At 34.9% G+C, this 18674-nt stretch overlaps 1 protein-coding gene across 4 annotated transcripts in view; it reads left to right on the top strand.

Moving 5' to 3' along the window:
- Positions 1-18674, top strand: part of UNC13C (unc-13 homolog C) — a 201049-nt gene that overhangs the window by 35376 nt on the left and 146999 nt on the right. For all 4 annotated transcript variants that reach the window (XR_011327075.1, XM_069798209.1, XM_069798208.1 and 1 more), the window contains one exon: positions 14633-14711. Coding sequence is in view for 3 of the 4 variants with exons in the window: in XM_069798209.1 (XP_069654310.1) it covers positions 14633-14711 (79 nt within the window). In the remaining variant the exon portion in view is untranslated. The remainder of the gene's footprint in view (positions 1-14632; positions 14712-18674) is intronic.

Genomic DNA, 18674 nt, shown 5'->3' with positions numbered 1-18674 from the left:
TTTTGAAAAGTACATGGAAGTCAGCTGGGTTTTTCATCATGTATACGAATCTAGGGTAGTACAGTTTTACTTTTACCAGAGACTTGCTTTGTATTAATTCACTACTTGTCTGATGGCAGTGATGTCAGGGACTGATAATTTTACCACATGGCCTAATCCATTCTGAAATTTGCTACTGGTACGCAGATGGTGCTGGATGCAGATGATTACTCCTTTCCTTCAGTAGCATGTTCTCAATGGTAAAACAAATTTATTTTTCTTGGATTCTCTGACAAATTCAAATAGATATTTGTTATGCAGAATATCTTCAGAAGCACACAAAAAATAGTCAATATTACAGGTTTTTTTCTTGCCTTCAATGATAACTTTTGTGCCTTCAACTTCATTACCTTCTATGTCAGGATGTTGTTGGGTTGTTATTGTTGGAGGTAGGAAGGGGAGTAGAGAATTTAATGTATAACCTGCATAACATGAGCAGTTTGTCTATGGCTGTAGTGTTTAATGTTCCAAAGACTATACACAAAAGCTAATATTTCACTGTCAATACAGCATTGCTCAGTATGTTAGTGCTCATAATGTAGCTGTTATGGTTTTAAAAAAAATTAGATCTCACAATCTAGATCAGTCTATTAAACTTTACTTCCAGCTGATAGCCAACAATCTTTGCATAATTATGGTCCCCTTAAATGTTATTAGAAGGATTGAATTTGTTCTTGTACAGAGAATTTGTGCATAGGAGAACTTCTAGTTCATATCCCCAAAGTCAAGGCTGTTTCAGTCCAGATGCAAGAAAAAGCACTAAATGTGCAGTTCACCAAGAATAGGATTGAGATGTGTGTTTTCAGCACACATGTATTAGTGGAACTACATTTTTGCACTAGATCTCCCAGTGGATTCTCCTACTCTCCACTTAAAACTGAAATGTATCTTCTCAGGCAGGTGTACATTTATTGTTTATCTATCTTTGAGATATGAGAGTTTGGTGGTTCAGCCTTTCCACGTCTCTACTGGATATTGTGCACCTTATTGTGCACAAATGCCCTTTTGCGCTGTTACCTTTCAGTTTCGTCTGTGTACTTGAAATGATTTTTTGTTTTAATTAGTTCTGTAATTTCTTTCCTTTATATAGTGCTTCTAATTAAATATTTATATTGGGGGAAAAAAACTAGTTAACAGCATTTAAAAATGTTTTTAAAAGAATATAAAATGCTATACTTGCTCTATTACGAGGAGTAACATGGAAATAACTTGCCTACAGACCCCCCTCAATTGCTACCCCCCCACCCCTCAATATATGCAGGAGTCCAGTGGCTGTTACCTTTATCCTTCTGTATGTGCCTCCATCCACAGACTACTAGTCTTCAGCCTAAATGGCAGCGACCAGAATTTATGATGTAGCCCTTCTTTAGCATATTACCTTGCTTATATGCTTTCCCTCTGACTTCCCACCAAACCTAAAACATATATACACAGGCTTGTATCTGCTCCAACCTCCTTCATTCCAGCCTTTCATACTATTAGCTCCTCCCAAGTTTAAAGTAATTGTCTTTGTTGTTGTCATTCTCTCCCTTTGAACCCCACCCCTCAGACAATCCTGACATCTCAAACAACTGCAAGGCCACGGATACCTGTTCCACCCAAACTGTTGCCAAAGCTGCTTTTCTGCCTTTTTCCTGTTAATCTTAAAAAAGAAATAAAGAGTCACTGTTTATCCCAAATTATGCAGAGAGGCAGCTGCTGGACCCAGATGAATTCAAATTTTGATAAAATGTTCACAAATCTCTCGTATACTGAGAATTCATATAGCCTTAGTGGAGTATAACAGGAGAACAGTTCTGAAAAATGAAAGCAGTGCTGCAGTTGTGGAAAGAAATATTCTTGTTTTAAATTAAAAAAAATTAAAATGTGGATTTGATGTTGGGGGGGGATGTTTGGGCTTGTTGGTTGTTTTGCTGGTTGATTTTTTTTCTTTTCTTTTTTCCTCTTTCTCTTTCTTGTTGAGAACTATTTTCACTGTAACTAAGCTTAATCACATCAAGAATACAAGGAGAGTAATTAATGATGCTCCAGAGTCTACATAAGGTAGTGGAGAAGTAGGAAACAAGAGTATAGTTTTTCTTCTAGAAAGATAATTCGAGAACATATTCATTCATGTCAAAATACAGAACACCAACTACAAAACAATACAAGCCTCAGTGTCCTGCAGGTAAAGCAACTGCTTCAGATCATTCCTTGGATTCTAGCTGACTGTTGCCATAAGGAACACATTAATTTCTCATGCAGAAAACAGGATTTATTATCGTTTCACTAGATTCTTACAGAGAAGGATACCCTTTTACAATGAAAGCAACTGGAAACATCTTGCCTTGTGGTTTCTTCCTCTATCATTTATAAGCTAATCTGTTAAAATATCTACTGTCAATCAAAAGGCAATTGGAAGTGGGTTTTGAACCATGCCAACCTAGAATTACTATTAAACTTGTGGATGCTGAGTGCAAACAACATAAAGAGATTTTTAGAACATGGCTAACTAGAAACACTCTAGACACCAGACCATATCTAGCAGTTTTCCCAGTCGTCTTATTTCTCTACAGAGCAGGCATTCTGTCAGTATTACTGAAGTGAGAGAGTGCATTCAGATACTAATTTATTCCTTTTTTTTTGCGATTGAAATATTAGCCAATAACTAGTCTTAGCCTGGCTTCAAACTTCCCCCAGTCGACATACCTGTGATACTTGGAACCTCTCTTCAGCAGAGATTTTAATAAATGTGTTAGTCGTATTTCAAGGTATTTGAAGACTAAAAGTAGCAAGTTTGGGGTTTGTTTGTTTCTTTTCAGTAATGCTTCTACAGATAATCACCAATATACCTCTATATGGTGTTCATGTTTGGTTTTCCTCCCATTTTTTCAGTCTAGGTAAGAGTTCTTGTCTAGTTCAGCTGGAATTTAATTTTTTTCAAACAGCAAAATGATTTTTTTCATCTGACAAGGTATGAGTAAAGAAATCACATCTTACTTTCCAGCAGTTTATATACTGAGATTTCTAGACATTCTTCATTAAAATGACTCGTTATAATAATAAAGAAAAGTATGCTCACATTTGATGATAATAATAAAGAAAAAACATTCTGGAATCAGGAGGACAGCCCTGATTAACTGTGTCGTTGAGCTAAAAGTCACCTACTTTCATTCAGTATGTGATAGAGCTGCCTTAAATACATAAAGCAGGTAAAACTTACACTTCCTTTACATTAGCATTTTGTCCCAGTTACAGCAGCTAAAGACCAACAAGATAGTTTAGTGGAATTAGTATAAACTCTCAGTATAAACAAATTTAAACTACACCGTAACAAGTAACAGCTATGAACCAAACAATCATATTTTCTATGGTAGGAACTGAAACCAGTAAAGGCATAAGTAGTCCTTAGAGTCTCAATTTTTTTCTATGATCTTTACTATACACTTGATTGAATGCTGGGCAAAGAAGAGGCAGGAAGTATTATTGTCTTATATGAGTTCATCTGGTCATTGATTCATTGCACAAAAGAAAGTAGAGTTTCCTTTATAAGCTGCAGTTTCAAAATTGCAGTTCTCTCCTGAAGTCTGGTTAGTTTCTTTAATGTCTTAAAAGTACTTGGGTGACTAAGTACCTATGTGTAAGAACTCTCTGACGTTGTCATACTTCAGCAATTAAAAAAGTTGCAGAACCAGCTGGTAGAATACATAAACTTCTCGACAGTAGCTACAGTGTACTGCCCTAGTATTGTCAGAAGAGATGGTGAAGCTCATTTAAAACCAAAATATTTCATGTCATTAATATTTTGCAGATGATAATTGGAATGAGTTTTAGTATTACTTTTTTTTAATAACAAAAGGCGCTTCTTGACCATATATAACTTTTAAGCAAATATTTGTGATATTGTACAGATACACAGAGAAAAAAATCAGATCTAGATGTTTCTGCTAAGCTGAACTTGAGCTGGAAATGGTAGTGAAAAGACTTTACAGAGTAGAAAACTAAGCTATTTAAAGAGACAGAGGTGTGAGTTATGGCAAATTACTGAGCATAAATTACACCACTAATGTCATAATAAAATTTCTTTATATTATGTACTCATCTATATTGATTCTGTCATTGTTGCTGTTCCCTCAAAAGCCATGTCCTTTTCTTTCTCTGGTAACATCATCAGCATTCTTAATTCAGATGTAACCTTTTCTCCCAGGAAAAGACTATTAGTCAGTCTTGAATTTAGATTTTTTTTTTTTTTCCTTCCTATATGCTACTCCTTAGTCATCAGTAAAAGGAGTCCAGTAAGAACTCCATTTTAGTCATATTTTGTGTTACAGAGCAGAATAATAGATGGAAGTGATTTTATAGACATTGCTTGTCAGAAGTAGCTCTTTGTGGCATAAGAGTGCCTTATACATGTGATGAGTTGTATTCACTGCTGACGGAACTGCTCCTGAGTAACAAAGAGCCCTGAGAATCCGAGTTTCTGAGTTTCTCTGTTAGTCTCTGTACATTTACTTTTCACAACCTCAGAAATGTTACTTTATTTCTTTCATGCTTTTGCTGAGATTTGTAGGTATGTCTGGAAGTTGTAATTTGGGTCTACCTTTATATTTATGTTCTTGAAAAGAAAAATCTGATATCAAAACCCTGCACCAAAGACTGTTTATGTGAAAATATAAAGGAAATGCATAAACAGCCTATGAATCCCTTTCTTTTTCTTACAGAATAGTGCAGGTGTATCAGAAGGGAGGTATGGGAGAAACAGATTATCTCCTAAATTTATAGGATAAGAGTTATGATAGTGCTTGGAAAGTGGTAATGCTCTTAAGGGTTAAAATAAACTTTCCTATACTCTAGGCAAGTGCTTTACCCACTCAACTAAGATATGAAAGGGATTACAATTTTTTATCTTGTAACTCGAAGGAACTCTACAAACAGAGAAACAGAGGGATGCCTTTGAGGATTTTAATGTGGCCAACAGGCATTTTTGGAATTTTCTGTGCAAAAATTTGTGTCAATGTGGACTTGATACGTTAGAAGAATTAGATGAAAATCTAGAAGATTGTACTTTTAAAAAACGCATCCAAATTACACAAATAGTTTGAACTAGACTCTTATCTCTCCTTGTATATCTGTCAAACTTCAGCAATAACTTGAAGTTAGCAGAACTGCTTACTCCTTGCTTAGCTTTTCTAGAATTCCTGTTTGAAATTTTACAGGTCAAGAATGATGTGTCTAGATTTGCTCTGAGAGGTTCAAGACCCTTTTCACCTGCTTACTAGCTGCTACCAAGTCCAATTACAGTTGTCCTCTTCCTTTTCAAGTTTTGTTCGTTTCTCTTGTTTCAGATCTGCTGTCTCTTTTGCTGATTTCTCTACTTCTTCCATTTTGTCCTTCCTCTCAAGTCTCAGATGAAGTGTGCTCTAGTTGTCATCCACACACATAAGGAACTCAGACTCCAAGATTCCAATTTTTTCTGCACTTTTCATATTGACTTAACTCTCCTTGTTTTATGTTTAACTGTCCTATGAAAGATTTTCTGATCCAGCATGTGGTGCAGAAATAAATTGTCTTGACTGTCATTGAAGAAGTTTTAATTTGGATGCTACTCAGACTCAAACATGCATAGGCTGGGAACAGTCAGTTATGTATTCCTGTGGATGTATTTCTAAATCCATGTGATATCACATCTGCAGAAATTATTAATTAATCAGAGGTGGAAATGTAGTAAAGCTGTTTGGCCATGATTCCATGATGATATAGCATGCTGAAAGTTCACAGCTACATAAATTTCTGGATTTAAAAGAGAAATTAAGGTTTGGGGAGGTGGGTGGGTTTAGGACACAGTGTCACAACCTTTGTTAGTGTGTCACTGATGTTTTGGTATTGCTTTTAATCTGTTTTATCTCTTTCTGGTCTAGGAGGTTTATAATCTTATTTTGATTAGATGTTATAATCCTATGACAATGACAACCAGAGAGATGCATATTGTCAAAGGTAAACTAAGTGTAGGATGTTATTACCTCATCTGGGTCTAGGAAGGTCTGCATCCTGTTTTTGCAAATGAATTTGTCTTGTAGGACTTCCTATCTCCACCTTATCAATTCTCCACAAGCTTTATGCAAATTGGTTTTTTTTCTTTCCCTTGTTGGTCTCTTTTCATTATGGCCACGTTGATACTAAGGAAGCTATTTAAATAGACATCAAGGATAGTAGAGGGAATTCAAAATGAGTCCTTGGTATTATAATATTGCAACAGTTCTGCTAAGGGAGCATTAATTTTGAGAACCATGTTCAGATTTTTCTCTTCCCCGTAAATGTTGAGACCAGATTTTCCTTCTAGACAATTTTTGCAGCACTGCGAACACTCTGTCTTCATTAGCGTTACTACTGACTTGCTCTGGTGTAAGGTGAAGAATATCAGCAAATGTACTTTTAATGCTGTTTTGCTGATGCTTGGTTTTTAATAGCATTTTTTAGTTTGGGTACTAGGAAATAATTTTAGTGTTTTGGGGGGCTTTGTGGGGGTTTTTTAGTTTGGGGGGGGTGTTCCCAAAATATTGAAAAAAATATAGTGAAGGAAAAAATTTTACAAGTTGAAATGGTGGCACTTTGAGGCCACAGTGCCTGAGGCTAGCATAAAGTCATTTCAGTTGGCTAGCATCAGCTCCCTGTAATGTGACAAGAAGCATGATGGGAAAAAGAAATGAGGTCAGAACTTTTTTGCAAGCAACTTTATTTTTTCCAAAAGCTGAGATGGCCCCAGAGGCCTGTTAGCACAATTTAGAATATCTGTTGGTCTTTGGCTTGCATCTTGGGATGGAGCATTCAACAGATTTGTGATCAGAAGGCAGAGGGAGAATCAAAGCTGTAGTCACAAAGCCTGTTTTGCTGCCTCAGCCAGTATCTGAGCATCTGTCAATATATCCTAATGTGTGATTAATTCATATCTTTACTATAGAAATATGATTAGCAAACATAATTTCAAAATTTTCATGACATTAATATGCATACTCATTTGAGCACACAATCTGTGCAAATTTGAGTGGATAACAGTCCTTTAGAATAGTCTAGTCTACCCCAAAATTTTCTGACAGCTTCTTGAATTGGCCAGGATAACAGGTTTTCTTCTATGGAGGGATTTGGCTCTTCTTTTTTTCATTTCTTAATATAGTGGTTTTAGCTCATATTAAGATTCTTTTAATCCAACTTTCATTTTCAGAGAAAGTGCTAGGTATTTCTCTGGTGGCATTTTAATATATTGAGGACCAGGAAAAGCTATAAATCCAGTCCTATAATTACTTCTACAATGCTGATATTTTCTCCCAGTATTCAAATACAATTTTAGATCTCCAGTTTCAGTTTTCCACTCAGCAAAAATTATGTATTGCTACCCAAGCGTGGATTTGTGGGTCTTCAGATAGTGTGGCTGTCTCATAATTATTTTCATTAACTTGCATCGTTCCATTTTTATGTTTTTACAAAAGCCACTGGCTACATTTTGTGATAATAATATGCAGCAATGATACATTTCTTCTTCCCTTCCTCACCCCCTAGTTCAATCTTCAAAAAATTAATCTCAATTTTCATGAGATCAGACCAGCATTATAAGTTATTAAAGCTGCCTAGGCATTTTATTTATCACATTTAACTATAAAAATTTAATTATGCTATAAACCAGACTCATCTAATCTGAAATATTATATAATCCTGAGAATTTCAAGAAAATGAAGTATCCCAGTACCCTAAAATGTATGTCCAGTACTGAGTGATTTAAAAAAACCAAAACAGCGAAACCTCACCTCTTCATTTTTGTCATTATTTTCATCTGGAAATGAACTCACTTACACAGACCTTCAAGAGTGGCTATGATTCTTTCCAATTTTTTTATGCCTAGGAATTAAAAAAAGAAGAAAAAAGCAAAAAGCTCTTTATATTAAACAGTGAGATGTTTCATTTTTAATGACAAAAATACCAACATTTTTGCAATGATTTAGTTTCATCAAATACAGGTATTGTGACATAAAATTGATGCCTTTCATAAAATTATTAATGTTAAATATTTGTAGTATTACTATAACTTGAACTGTAATTTTCTAAGAACCACTAGTGAATAGGTACAGTGTCATAACTCTCAATTTGTAATTCAGTCTTCTAAAGCAGAGGACTGAATTGGGAGGAAAAAGGTTGGAAGTGTTTGAACAGTTAAATATATCAAGTATACGGCAAAAAGTACCACACTGAGAATTACAGTTTCCAAATAGGGTATTGAATAGTTTAGTAGAACTGTCTGCTTAAATGGGCTGAAAGGAAAACAGCTGATCAAGTCCTCATCTTCAAAAAAATGGTACATATATATATACATACATATAGATAATCTGTCATGTTCTTCAGCATACAGGCTACCTACCAGTTACAGAACAGAAATTATTACATGTTCTAATAGTGGGAGTTGCATCAGAATTGCTACACTAAACTGACAGTCTAGAAAAAAAATATATCAGTTTTTATTGGAAGATATTGTTCTTATCAGAGTTCATTTTGAGTGTTTTTATTATAGCTTTCAAGTCCTATGTTTGTCTGTAATAAAGAAGAAAATAATTTAAGTTGAATGAACAGTGTGGGCCTGATGAATGCTAGAGGGATCAGACTAAATAGGGTATTGTTGCTGCTGTGACTAAGTGGAAATGATTTATTGTAATGTTTTAAAGCTATTAATGTGTCTTATTTTAACTTTCTTCAGCATCTTATTGACAGCCCAAATATTTGGGAATCTCTATGAAGAATTTTTCTTTATAACTGATGTACAGACAGGTGCAGTCCAAATTATCTTAAAATGTCGTGTGACACCAGAAGTCAGCATAAAGCAGATCCAATTCTCTCTGGAAAATTGCATCAGAACTGCATTCTGCTTGCACTGAAGATGTATTTATGCTTTTCTCCCCTCCATATCCTGTTGGGTTTTGGGTGACGTTTTGAACTAATGAATTTACCAGCTCCCAGTTTAGCTACAAATAAATAAAAAAAATCACTTCCCTAGTAGGTGAGTCCTGACTTGGTAACTCTAGAGTATTTAATTTTCTGTTGTCTAGTTGCTGGCAGAGATGAAGTGAAGCTAACTGATTGTGTAGGGTGACAGCTTGTCTGATTAAGGATTTGTGTGTGAACCTAACACATCACTCTATTCTGTACTATACCTAAAGAGAGTCAAGGAAAATGGGTCCATACAAGCCTACTCAAGACTGTGAAGCAGAATTGATCAACTGTAGGGGAAAACTTCTTGCTGCTGTCCCAGCCAGCTTGTTCACACTACAGGCAGTTAGAGTATTTCAGGCGTAGTGTATCATACATGCACTCAGCTCTCATTTGAGTATAGAGGAAAATTTCCTAATGGGCAAAAGATAAGAAATGTCATTTCACCAAAACTGGACAGTTCCAGAAAGTGTAGGAATATTTGTACCATTCCTTTTAAATTCCTTGCAGTAATTAGAATAATTAATAATTCTCATGTCATAAGTTTGTGTCTTTTATACGTTATTTTGTCCTTTTGCCTACAAATATATTTTGGACCAACAGGCCTCTATGCTGTACAGGAAATCTTTACTGGGTCAGTCACAGTTGTTAACATATCTTTTACCCAGTGCAGTGAATAGCTCAGAAATTATTAATCCACTGTAAGGCCATTGATATGAAGGCAGCTTGTAGTCCTTCGTTCCTTACTGCACTGGTAAAAAATACCATGACCTATCACTGAAAGATGATAAAAAGAAGTCATTTCAAACTTAGCTCCTTTGTTAATCTACTACTTACTTTTTTTTAATGACCATGACAACTTTAATGTCAAAACTAAGTTCCTGTACGGAACTATTAGCAATAATATCAACAATTTAGAGCAGGACCATTATGAAAGAACATTCTGAATTCTTTTCTAGTTAAAGGGTTTTAAACAAGAAGAATACTTAGTACTGTTGTCACATGTTTGTTAGTATTGAGGAATTTATTGATCTCTCTCTTTTAAAGACTGCAGGTTAAGCTTTAGTTTTTCAAAATCTTGCAAATAATTCCCTTTTTACGTCAGGGTTTTTTCAGAACCTAGAACAAGGAATGCATTCTTCCCTTATACTGTTTTTATGTCTTTAATTAGGTTTGGTCAATATGGATCAAAATGAAACTGCAAACTGTTTTCTTAGAGCTCCAAAATTGCATTTAACTGTTGCAGAATAAGAACTTGTCTTTGAACCAATAGGTGATCATACAATAAAGTAGAACTCGGGCCTTGTCCTTTAGCTAAATATAATATAAATTCTGGGGAATATATAAAGGTATGTTTATTTCAAGTTTTTGCTTTGGAAACTAGTACCATAAGAGCAACTCACATGACTTAAAACAACTTTAAGTCCTTATAATAGGAAATTTTTATCTGTATTCAGAGAATTACCCACAATACAGCCCGTAAGTATAATGCCAATTAATGACATACAACTTAAGAAACTTCCTGCAAGAGCTTATCTATTAACAATAAAGTGCCACATAACTTGAAGATATCACAGAGAAAGAATACCCAAAGGCATTTTCACCTTACTCAACTTTTTAAAATCTTGAACTTTTTTTCTGTAGTCTCTCAAGAAAACAATATTTTGAATCAATTTATACCCTTATTCTTCATTTTATTCTGAGTGTGATCTGCGACTCAATCCTGCACAGTGCCAAGAGACTGAGTGCCATTTTGGAAAAAAGGGTTTGAGAATGTTTGGTATCTCTCGGGATCAAGCAATTTAATCCAACACCAAATGTCTGCTTTTTTTAAAAAATAATATACAATTTAAGGATGAAAGCATCACTTCATTTCTGAGCCATGTTATGAGTGTAAAATATATCTATTCTCTTTGCAAGAGAAAGGGTGAAAATTCATTGTCAAACAGGATTTTCCTGAAGAACATCAATGCTTGAGGAGCTTAGAAGTTCTCCTACTAGGAAAGTTCTCCTACCAGCTATGTGAAACTAGTTGTTGCTTTGTGGTATGATAGTGAAATGTGATTTTTTTTTTTTTCCTTTTTAACTAATGGGAAAAGGGATACAATTTATGGAAAAACTTTAATAGTTATAATTTATTTGGGAAAAAAATTACATTTTTATCATTTAACTTTGGCACCATATGAAAAAGAATACTGAGTTATTAAGACAGAGGAAAGATCTTTGAAGTCTAAATGGTTGATGGTGTTGGGAGAGCTGGGCATGGGGCTTTTAGAACTTAATCTCAGTCCTATTTGAATTTGTGGAGAAAGACTCTTGACTCCACAGGGTTTTTTAAAGTTGAACCCATCAATTTTGGACATTGAATCTTGTGTATATCAGTGTAAATATTAGGAGATCTTTATCAAGGTCTTTGCAGGTGTGTTGAACTACAAGATTAAATGAATGTGTAGATGATCCTGAACGTTACATTTAATCTTTTAAAATCCATATAAGAAAATGTTCAAAGTGTCTTTGTTTATTACAAGATAGAAGAAATGGGTTTGTTCTCTCTGTGGGATTTATCTGTGTGTCAACAGCTCCAAATGTATAATGTCTAACTTACTTTTGAGCTTTAATATTTGGCAGCTGTGATGAGTGCTTCATCACAGTAACCCAAACTGTGGGACTGGAGTGTGCAGCAGTATTTTCTGACTCATTATTTCTAGAATTAGCTTTAACAGTTAATTGTTCCCTTGATGCTAATTGATCTCTTGAATCCAAAGCACAGATTTCAGTGTTATCCATGCCACAGTGCCTGTTGGTTTTGTCCCAAATGTTTGTCTCCGCGTTGTGGTTTTATAAGTTTATTTTTTATGCCATTTTAGGGATTTGTCCCCTGCTATGTAAAAGTACTCTTTGACCTTAAGGATAGCTTCCCAAATTCCTTTTGCAATTTGTTCTACTTGGAGAGCTGCCCACTAAGTAGTCTGATAGCCCAGATTCATTTCAACACTCTTTTATGGTGTAACTGTGCTAGTGTCTCACATATCTTAGAGACAGGACTTTGGGCAAGAAAGCACCCCCATTTCTCTGCAGATCAGAAGCTGGACCTGTCTGTAGTACTGATACTGCCAAAGATAAAGTTTCACCAGAACTTCAAAGTATGAGAATTAATGAACAGATGGTGAACAAATGCCCCTAACTATAGATGCCATTATGCCATTTTACCTTTCCTCTCTGATTTTAGTTCAGTTAAGGTTCACTCAAGCTGAACTTTTCAAGTCCGCTATCAAGCATGCTCCAAGAAAGTAAATTTGCTGCTCCGCATCTGTTGAAAGTAAAGCATGGAAATAATTACTGCCAGTCTATTGCTGTGTCCATTTCTTCCAGAAGCCTGTGGCATAGTAAGGGGACCAAATAGAACCCCATTTTATTCCAAGTGAGAGATAAAAATTATTGTAGGCTTTGCCTTAAAAAAATAAAACAAACAAAAAACCCCAACAACAAACCAACAAAAAACCAAACAAACCCCAGTGATACAGAGGCTGACCAAAGGTCCATCTAGCCCAGCATCCTGCTCCTCCTGATGGTGGCCAACAGCAGACACCTAGGAAATTGTCAGAAAAGAGTAAGCATAGCATAAGATGATATTTCCTTAGGATACTTTCCTAGCCTTCTAGTCTTCTAATACCTTGTAATTCAGAGATTGCTTAAACCAGAGTTGGTGTCCTTTTTTGTAACAACTATTAATGTATTTCACTTCTCTTAAATAATTTGGAGTTCTGATTTATGAGTTCTGTGGGCTTGTGTTGATTCATCTTGAAGATATTAGCAGTTGAGGTATCAGAATAGGGGGACATGTCTGTCTCTGAACTGCTTAGTCTGGCATATTAGCATAACCCAGCATTGATTTCAGTTTATATCAATATGCCAGGCAGTAAATTGTGACAGCTGGGGTCTCTGATCCATAATTCCTTTTGGATTTAGCTGCAGCTGTTGAACTCTAACATCTATATCCAACAGGAATCATCAGCCAGAGTCTTGGCTTAATTAATATGTAATTTGTCAACTCAGTAGTGGTGGGGGGTTGTAATCCTCAAGTCAATAGAGGAGTATTTGGGACAAAGTACTGAGTCTTTGGAAGGAAGTGAAAATTCTGTCACTAATTTCAGTTAAATCTCTTTTCACACAATGATTGTGATGTATATAAATAAAATGAGGGCTTTCAGATGATAAACTGTTTGCTGTGACGTGTTTTTTTTAATACATAGATATAGAGAGATAGAAATATAAGAACAATTGAAAAGGGTATTTGAAACAGTGCCAAACAGAAAGAGCATGAAGGGGAATATTTTGGGTCTTGAAAAACATGGTATCCCAGCTTCTCCAAGAATCTCAAAGTATCTTTGAATTAGATCTGACAAGGTATATAGCAATTTTCCAACATCCACTGTGGAAAACAATCAGGCGGATAATACCTGCGTTACCTATTCTGAAGAGTCAGGGAAAATGAGGCAGATTGTTACAAGATCAGTATGTATTCTTTCAAATCCTGTTGGTGTGTGTCGTGGTTTAACCCCAGCCAGCAACTAAGCACCACGCAGCCGCTCACTGACTCCCCGGAAAAGAAGTAAAACTCCTGGGTTGAGATAAGAACGGTTTAATAGAACAGAAAAGAAGAAACTAATAATGATAATGATAACACTAATAAAATGACAGCAGTAGTAATAAAAGGATTGAAATGTACAAATGATGCGCAGGGCAATTGCTCACCACCCGCCGACCGACACCCAGCCAGTCCCCGAGCGGCAAATCCCTGCCCCCCCACTTCCCAGTTCCTAAACTAGATGGGACGTCACATGGTATGGAATACACTGTTGGCCAGTTTGGGTCAGGTGCCCTGGCTGGGCATGAGAAGCTGAAAAATCCTTGACTCTAGTCTAAACACTACTGAGCAACAACTGAAAACATCAGTGTTATCAACATTCTTCACATACTGAACTCAAAACATAGCACTGTACCAGCTACTAGGAAGACAGTTAACTACATCCCAGCTGAAACCAGGACAGTGTGTCAGCCTTTTATTGTTTGAAGAGGCTCTAAGTTGTTCTTTGCTGTTGTTTCCAAGTTGTATGTGAGATCTAATATGGGGTTTAAATGTGTGCTTAATGAAAAAGCTTAAACCAGGCAAGAGAAAATAATGATGGCCACCATAGAATTATCTTAAAACATGACAAATTCTGTTTTCCACATTCACATGGACTCATATGAGAAGATGTGATTAAGTATTAAGTTTGTATCAAATTTATGACAGCAATGATATCCTGTACCATGTTGGGCTCCATCTCAACTACCAGATATACAAGTCCTTTTGATATAAAGCTACTGTTAGAACTTCTAAATCCATGATAAAAAGTTTCAGGAGGTATTAAGTAACCTTTCAATTACTCTTTGTTTTGGATGAATGCCAGGAGAAAAAGTCAGCCACACCAAGAACACTCTCGTTAATTTTTCATAAGAATTAGAACACTTACCTTCTTTAGCTGATAACTGGTAAATTTTCATTTTAACTGTAAATACAGATATTATAAGCAGTTCTTAAGGATGCAAACTTGTAAGCCCCAGGTCTTTATTTTTTTCTTTGACTTTTCATCTCCTACAGTGCTGGCCGTGGGCTGTATGGAATTGATAGCATGCCAGACCTGCGTAGAAAGAAATCTTTTCCCATTGTTCGAGATGTGGTAAGTAACTTCTGATGCCATGAAACTGTTGAGTCATTTGTCTAGATCTTTCTTGTAATTACTGTTGTGCATGTGAATGATTGTCAAAAATTGTTTTGTGGAGAGAAGTTATCTTGAGAGAATGGATTGAGGCCAGTAAAAGTCAATGATGCAGTTGTTATAATGTACTAGATAAATCTGAATATCTGATCGAATATTTAGATATTACTCGTGGAATCAAGTAATGTGCATTTCATGCAGTAATAAACTACTCATTTTCATGTTGAATTAGCTTGTGAGGACAGCTGTTATTGAGTGTTTGGGATACCGATTGACTTGATTTATTATAATACTGAAAGAAGAAGGAAGTTCCTTTTAAAAAGCAACCCTGCTTCAGTATGAATGTTTTAAAGACTTATGCATACTTTTGGTACAAGATGAGGTATGTTATTTTAGCAGTCATTGTAGACAATAATAATAATCTAGGCAAATAAATTTCCGAAAGATGAAAAAAATAGCAGTTCTTTTCAGATTTATTGGGACTTGCAGTCTAAACAAGATTGAGTAGAATCTCTCTGCTCTGTGGAATTTCAAATGCCATTCACATTTCAATTTTTCTTTTCCTGAAGTATAGAATTCATAATTCAATAAAATATATATTTAGTCTCTGGTGGTGGTGAGCCCTCAAACCAATTTCTCATTGTAAAGAAATGATGGGGAGTCAGCCAAAGTAAATGGTTATTATAGTTGTCTTTAAAAGATCAATCTTTGCCAAGTTATTGCTCAATGTATCCTCAGTTACTCTGTTCAGTTACTCTACAGTGATATACCGTACTATCTGAATGGTCACAAAGAGAAAGCACAGCAACCGTTTTAGAGTAGAATTCCTTCTGAAATCAATGAAAAGTTGCAATTTATGACATAGTAGAGCTTGCATTCATTGAAACCATCTTTTTGACAGTAGCCACTCCACTGTAAGTTGTATTTTACATTACTATAATTTACAGCCATGTTGTGACACTTTTATGCATACTAAATAGTCCTTTGCTTTATTCTTAATTGTTAGAACTGTTTACAGACAGGTATAACTCAGAATGAGTTAAGACATCAGAATCTTAATATTAACTCTTCACTTTGAAAAACAATGATTACCAAAGTGAAACAAAATCGAAAATTCACATTTTGAATGGTGGAATAAAATTTTCATTTTATTATTCTAATATGTCAATGATTACTATGTAATGATTACTACTTTACTGTCCAGTCATTGAAGGATAACTCCTCTTGAAGGAATTCTACCTTTAATAAGTGTAAGTTGCAGAGTTTTAAAACTGAAATTTATTCTGGAATTTAATCATTATAGACTTACAGTATAGCTCTTAACTATATGTTTTTTAAGTATATACTTCTTTAAAATAGTAAATTATATTACCTTTAAAATAGTAAATTATATTACAATTCAGTTCTGCAGCTGTAAACCTAAAGCAATTTTACCAGCTCAAGAGGAACTTATTTCAGACTTAGTGTAGGTCATCTTCATCTCTGAAAGATTATTTGTATTCAAAGGTATGTGCATTTTAAGCAATCTCCTGTGAGCTCTGAGCTTGTAACAGGTTGATTCCAAAATGCCTCATTTAAATCAGTAACTTAATTCTCAAGTCCTTGTAAGATCTGATATGTTGTAAATGATCTTTTATTATGTTTACTTAGATTACTGTTTCAGAAAAATAGAAATAATATTGCTAGAAATGAGTGCTAGAATCTTTTGACACTGACTGAAATAGATACAATCTGATTTTTTTTGTTGCAATAATTCTGACAAATTATTAATATTCTTTATAATTTCTTTCCTATCTTGGATGGATTTTTCAGGCTATGGTAAGTGCTTTTGTACTGATAAATGTTATAAAATGTTCATAATAACTCTTAGTGATTTCATGAATGTCATAGTTTATGTGATGACCTTTTACTGGAAAATAGAAAAACTACTTTATGACCAAGAATTTAATCCTAAGTGAAGTTGTGTCTTATTATGTGAATGTCTTGTCCTGCATCATATATGCCAAAATTATTCAAAAAAGTTTATGTTAAAAAGTTATCTATGTATTCCAAATATTCTCTCTAATGATACAAGCAGATTGTTTAGGACCCAGTCATGATGCTTCCTTGTGGAACTGAACAGCCTTAGATACCTAGATAAAGAGAAGTTGAAAGTGTTCCCTACTTTTAAATCCTCTTGTATCAATGAACTAAATTCTTTGATCTCTCTTGTAACAGGTGAATTTCCCAAAGCAAATAGAGACTCTTAGGTACTATAGTGTAATTTTTTCCTCATAACTAAATTAATGCGCCATGGAAATATTTTCTTTTTCCACCAACTTTGGCACTTGTAAAGGTCCCTCCCTATTTTCCTAGTCACTTTGTGCTTCCAGTTTCTCTCCATTAGTTTTCATGCTTTCAGCATGGTACCTCAATATAAGGCCTATCAAAATGACGTACGTCTTCTTAAAATGGTATCTTTGACTCCCATTTGGTTCCATAAATTCACATTTTGAAAAATCTGGTCTTCAACAGCAGCCTTGCTAGTTCTTTCTCCTAAATCTCTGAGATGAGTTTTTCACTAATGCATCAGGACTCTCTGCTTTCCCTGCTTGTTTTGTATTGAGTCATTAGAGAGGATAAGGCAGTCAAAATCCATCTACAGGAACAGTTCTTTGCTGCAGTCATGAGTTTCACTATGGGTCATGAGAGTTGTAGTAGAATATACCTGGTCTAGGAGAGTAAGACAATGAAAGGAGAAATGATTAAGTGGAGTAATAATACAGAGAGCTGTTCACATAACAATACAGAGATCTTGAACAGACCTCTGTTTAATGTAGAGCCAGAAAGAGTCAAGTGCACTTGCTGATGTAATTGCTGTAACTTCTAATTTTAAACAAACATGTTCCCTCTCTTTATAATAGTTAGAGCTTTCATTTGAGGTGAGACTACAACCAGGGAGAGGAATAGCAATAATTATGTTGGAAGTTAGAAGTACTTATTTCACACTGGCCAAATAGGTGTGGTGATCTGCCCAGTCATAGACAGAGTAGCTAGCTCTATTCTTCTGTCCGTCTATGCTTTAGTCTTTGCATTTGTTAATGCAAGTCATCATTTCAACTGTTATGAACACTCTAGAAAATTCCTGGTTTCACTTGATTTAAAGGTAACTTTATACTGTACAATCACTGTAATCAGGCAAATTTCTTCTTTTGGTCATTCAAGAATGTATTATTACTTAGCTTTATCATTTGATTATAAGAACACAAGAATAATTTGTGAATTCCTTGCTGCTGTTGTAAAACGGTCTGTTTGGTTCATACAGTTTAAGTGAACACACCAGATAAAACAACTGCCCATTTCAGCTAAAACAATAATGCACTGATACTTCTTTTATGTGTCTCCACAACAAAAGCATTTATAGAGGCTAGAACTCAATCATGGTAGTTTAAACTCTTTTAAGATTGAAGACATTTGTATAAATTGCAGCTGCCGTATTCTCAGGTTTTGTACATTGTCAGAGTAATCATTAGATAAAAGCTAAATATCCGGACTATTTTACATTAAATCTGCTATTTGCAGTCCATTTTCTTAACTCCTTTCATCATTAATAGACAAATTGGATTAAATATTTTGATATTCATACATTAAATAGATAAACCATAAAAATCAAACAACATTTGTATATTTGTGGGGTTTTTTAAATTCAGCTAAATGGAAATCATAATAATATGATTACATTCCTTTATTTCACACATTTCTGTGTGTTCCAGGAATTAAGAATTAGTTGTGGGGAAATTAAGAAATTATTGATGTACTTGTTTGGTTTTGTTGTCTCCCATGCTATTTCTGACTAACCTTATTATTCAGAATGATCTTAGAGGCTGGATGGAGCATGCTCTTGTGTCTGTGCTATGAAAACAAATATGAAGGAAAAAGTAAATG

Source organism: Haliaeetus albicilla, chromosome 12 (assembly GCF_947461875.1).
Source record: "Haliaeetus albicilla chromosome 12, bHalAlb1.1, whole genome shotgun sequence".
NCBI lineage: Eukaryota > Metazoa > Chordata > Aves > Accipitriformes > Accipitridae > Haliaeetus > Haliaeetus albicilla.
This window is presented reverse-complemented; position numbering and strand designations above follow the sequence as displayed.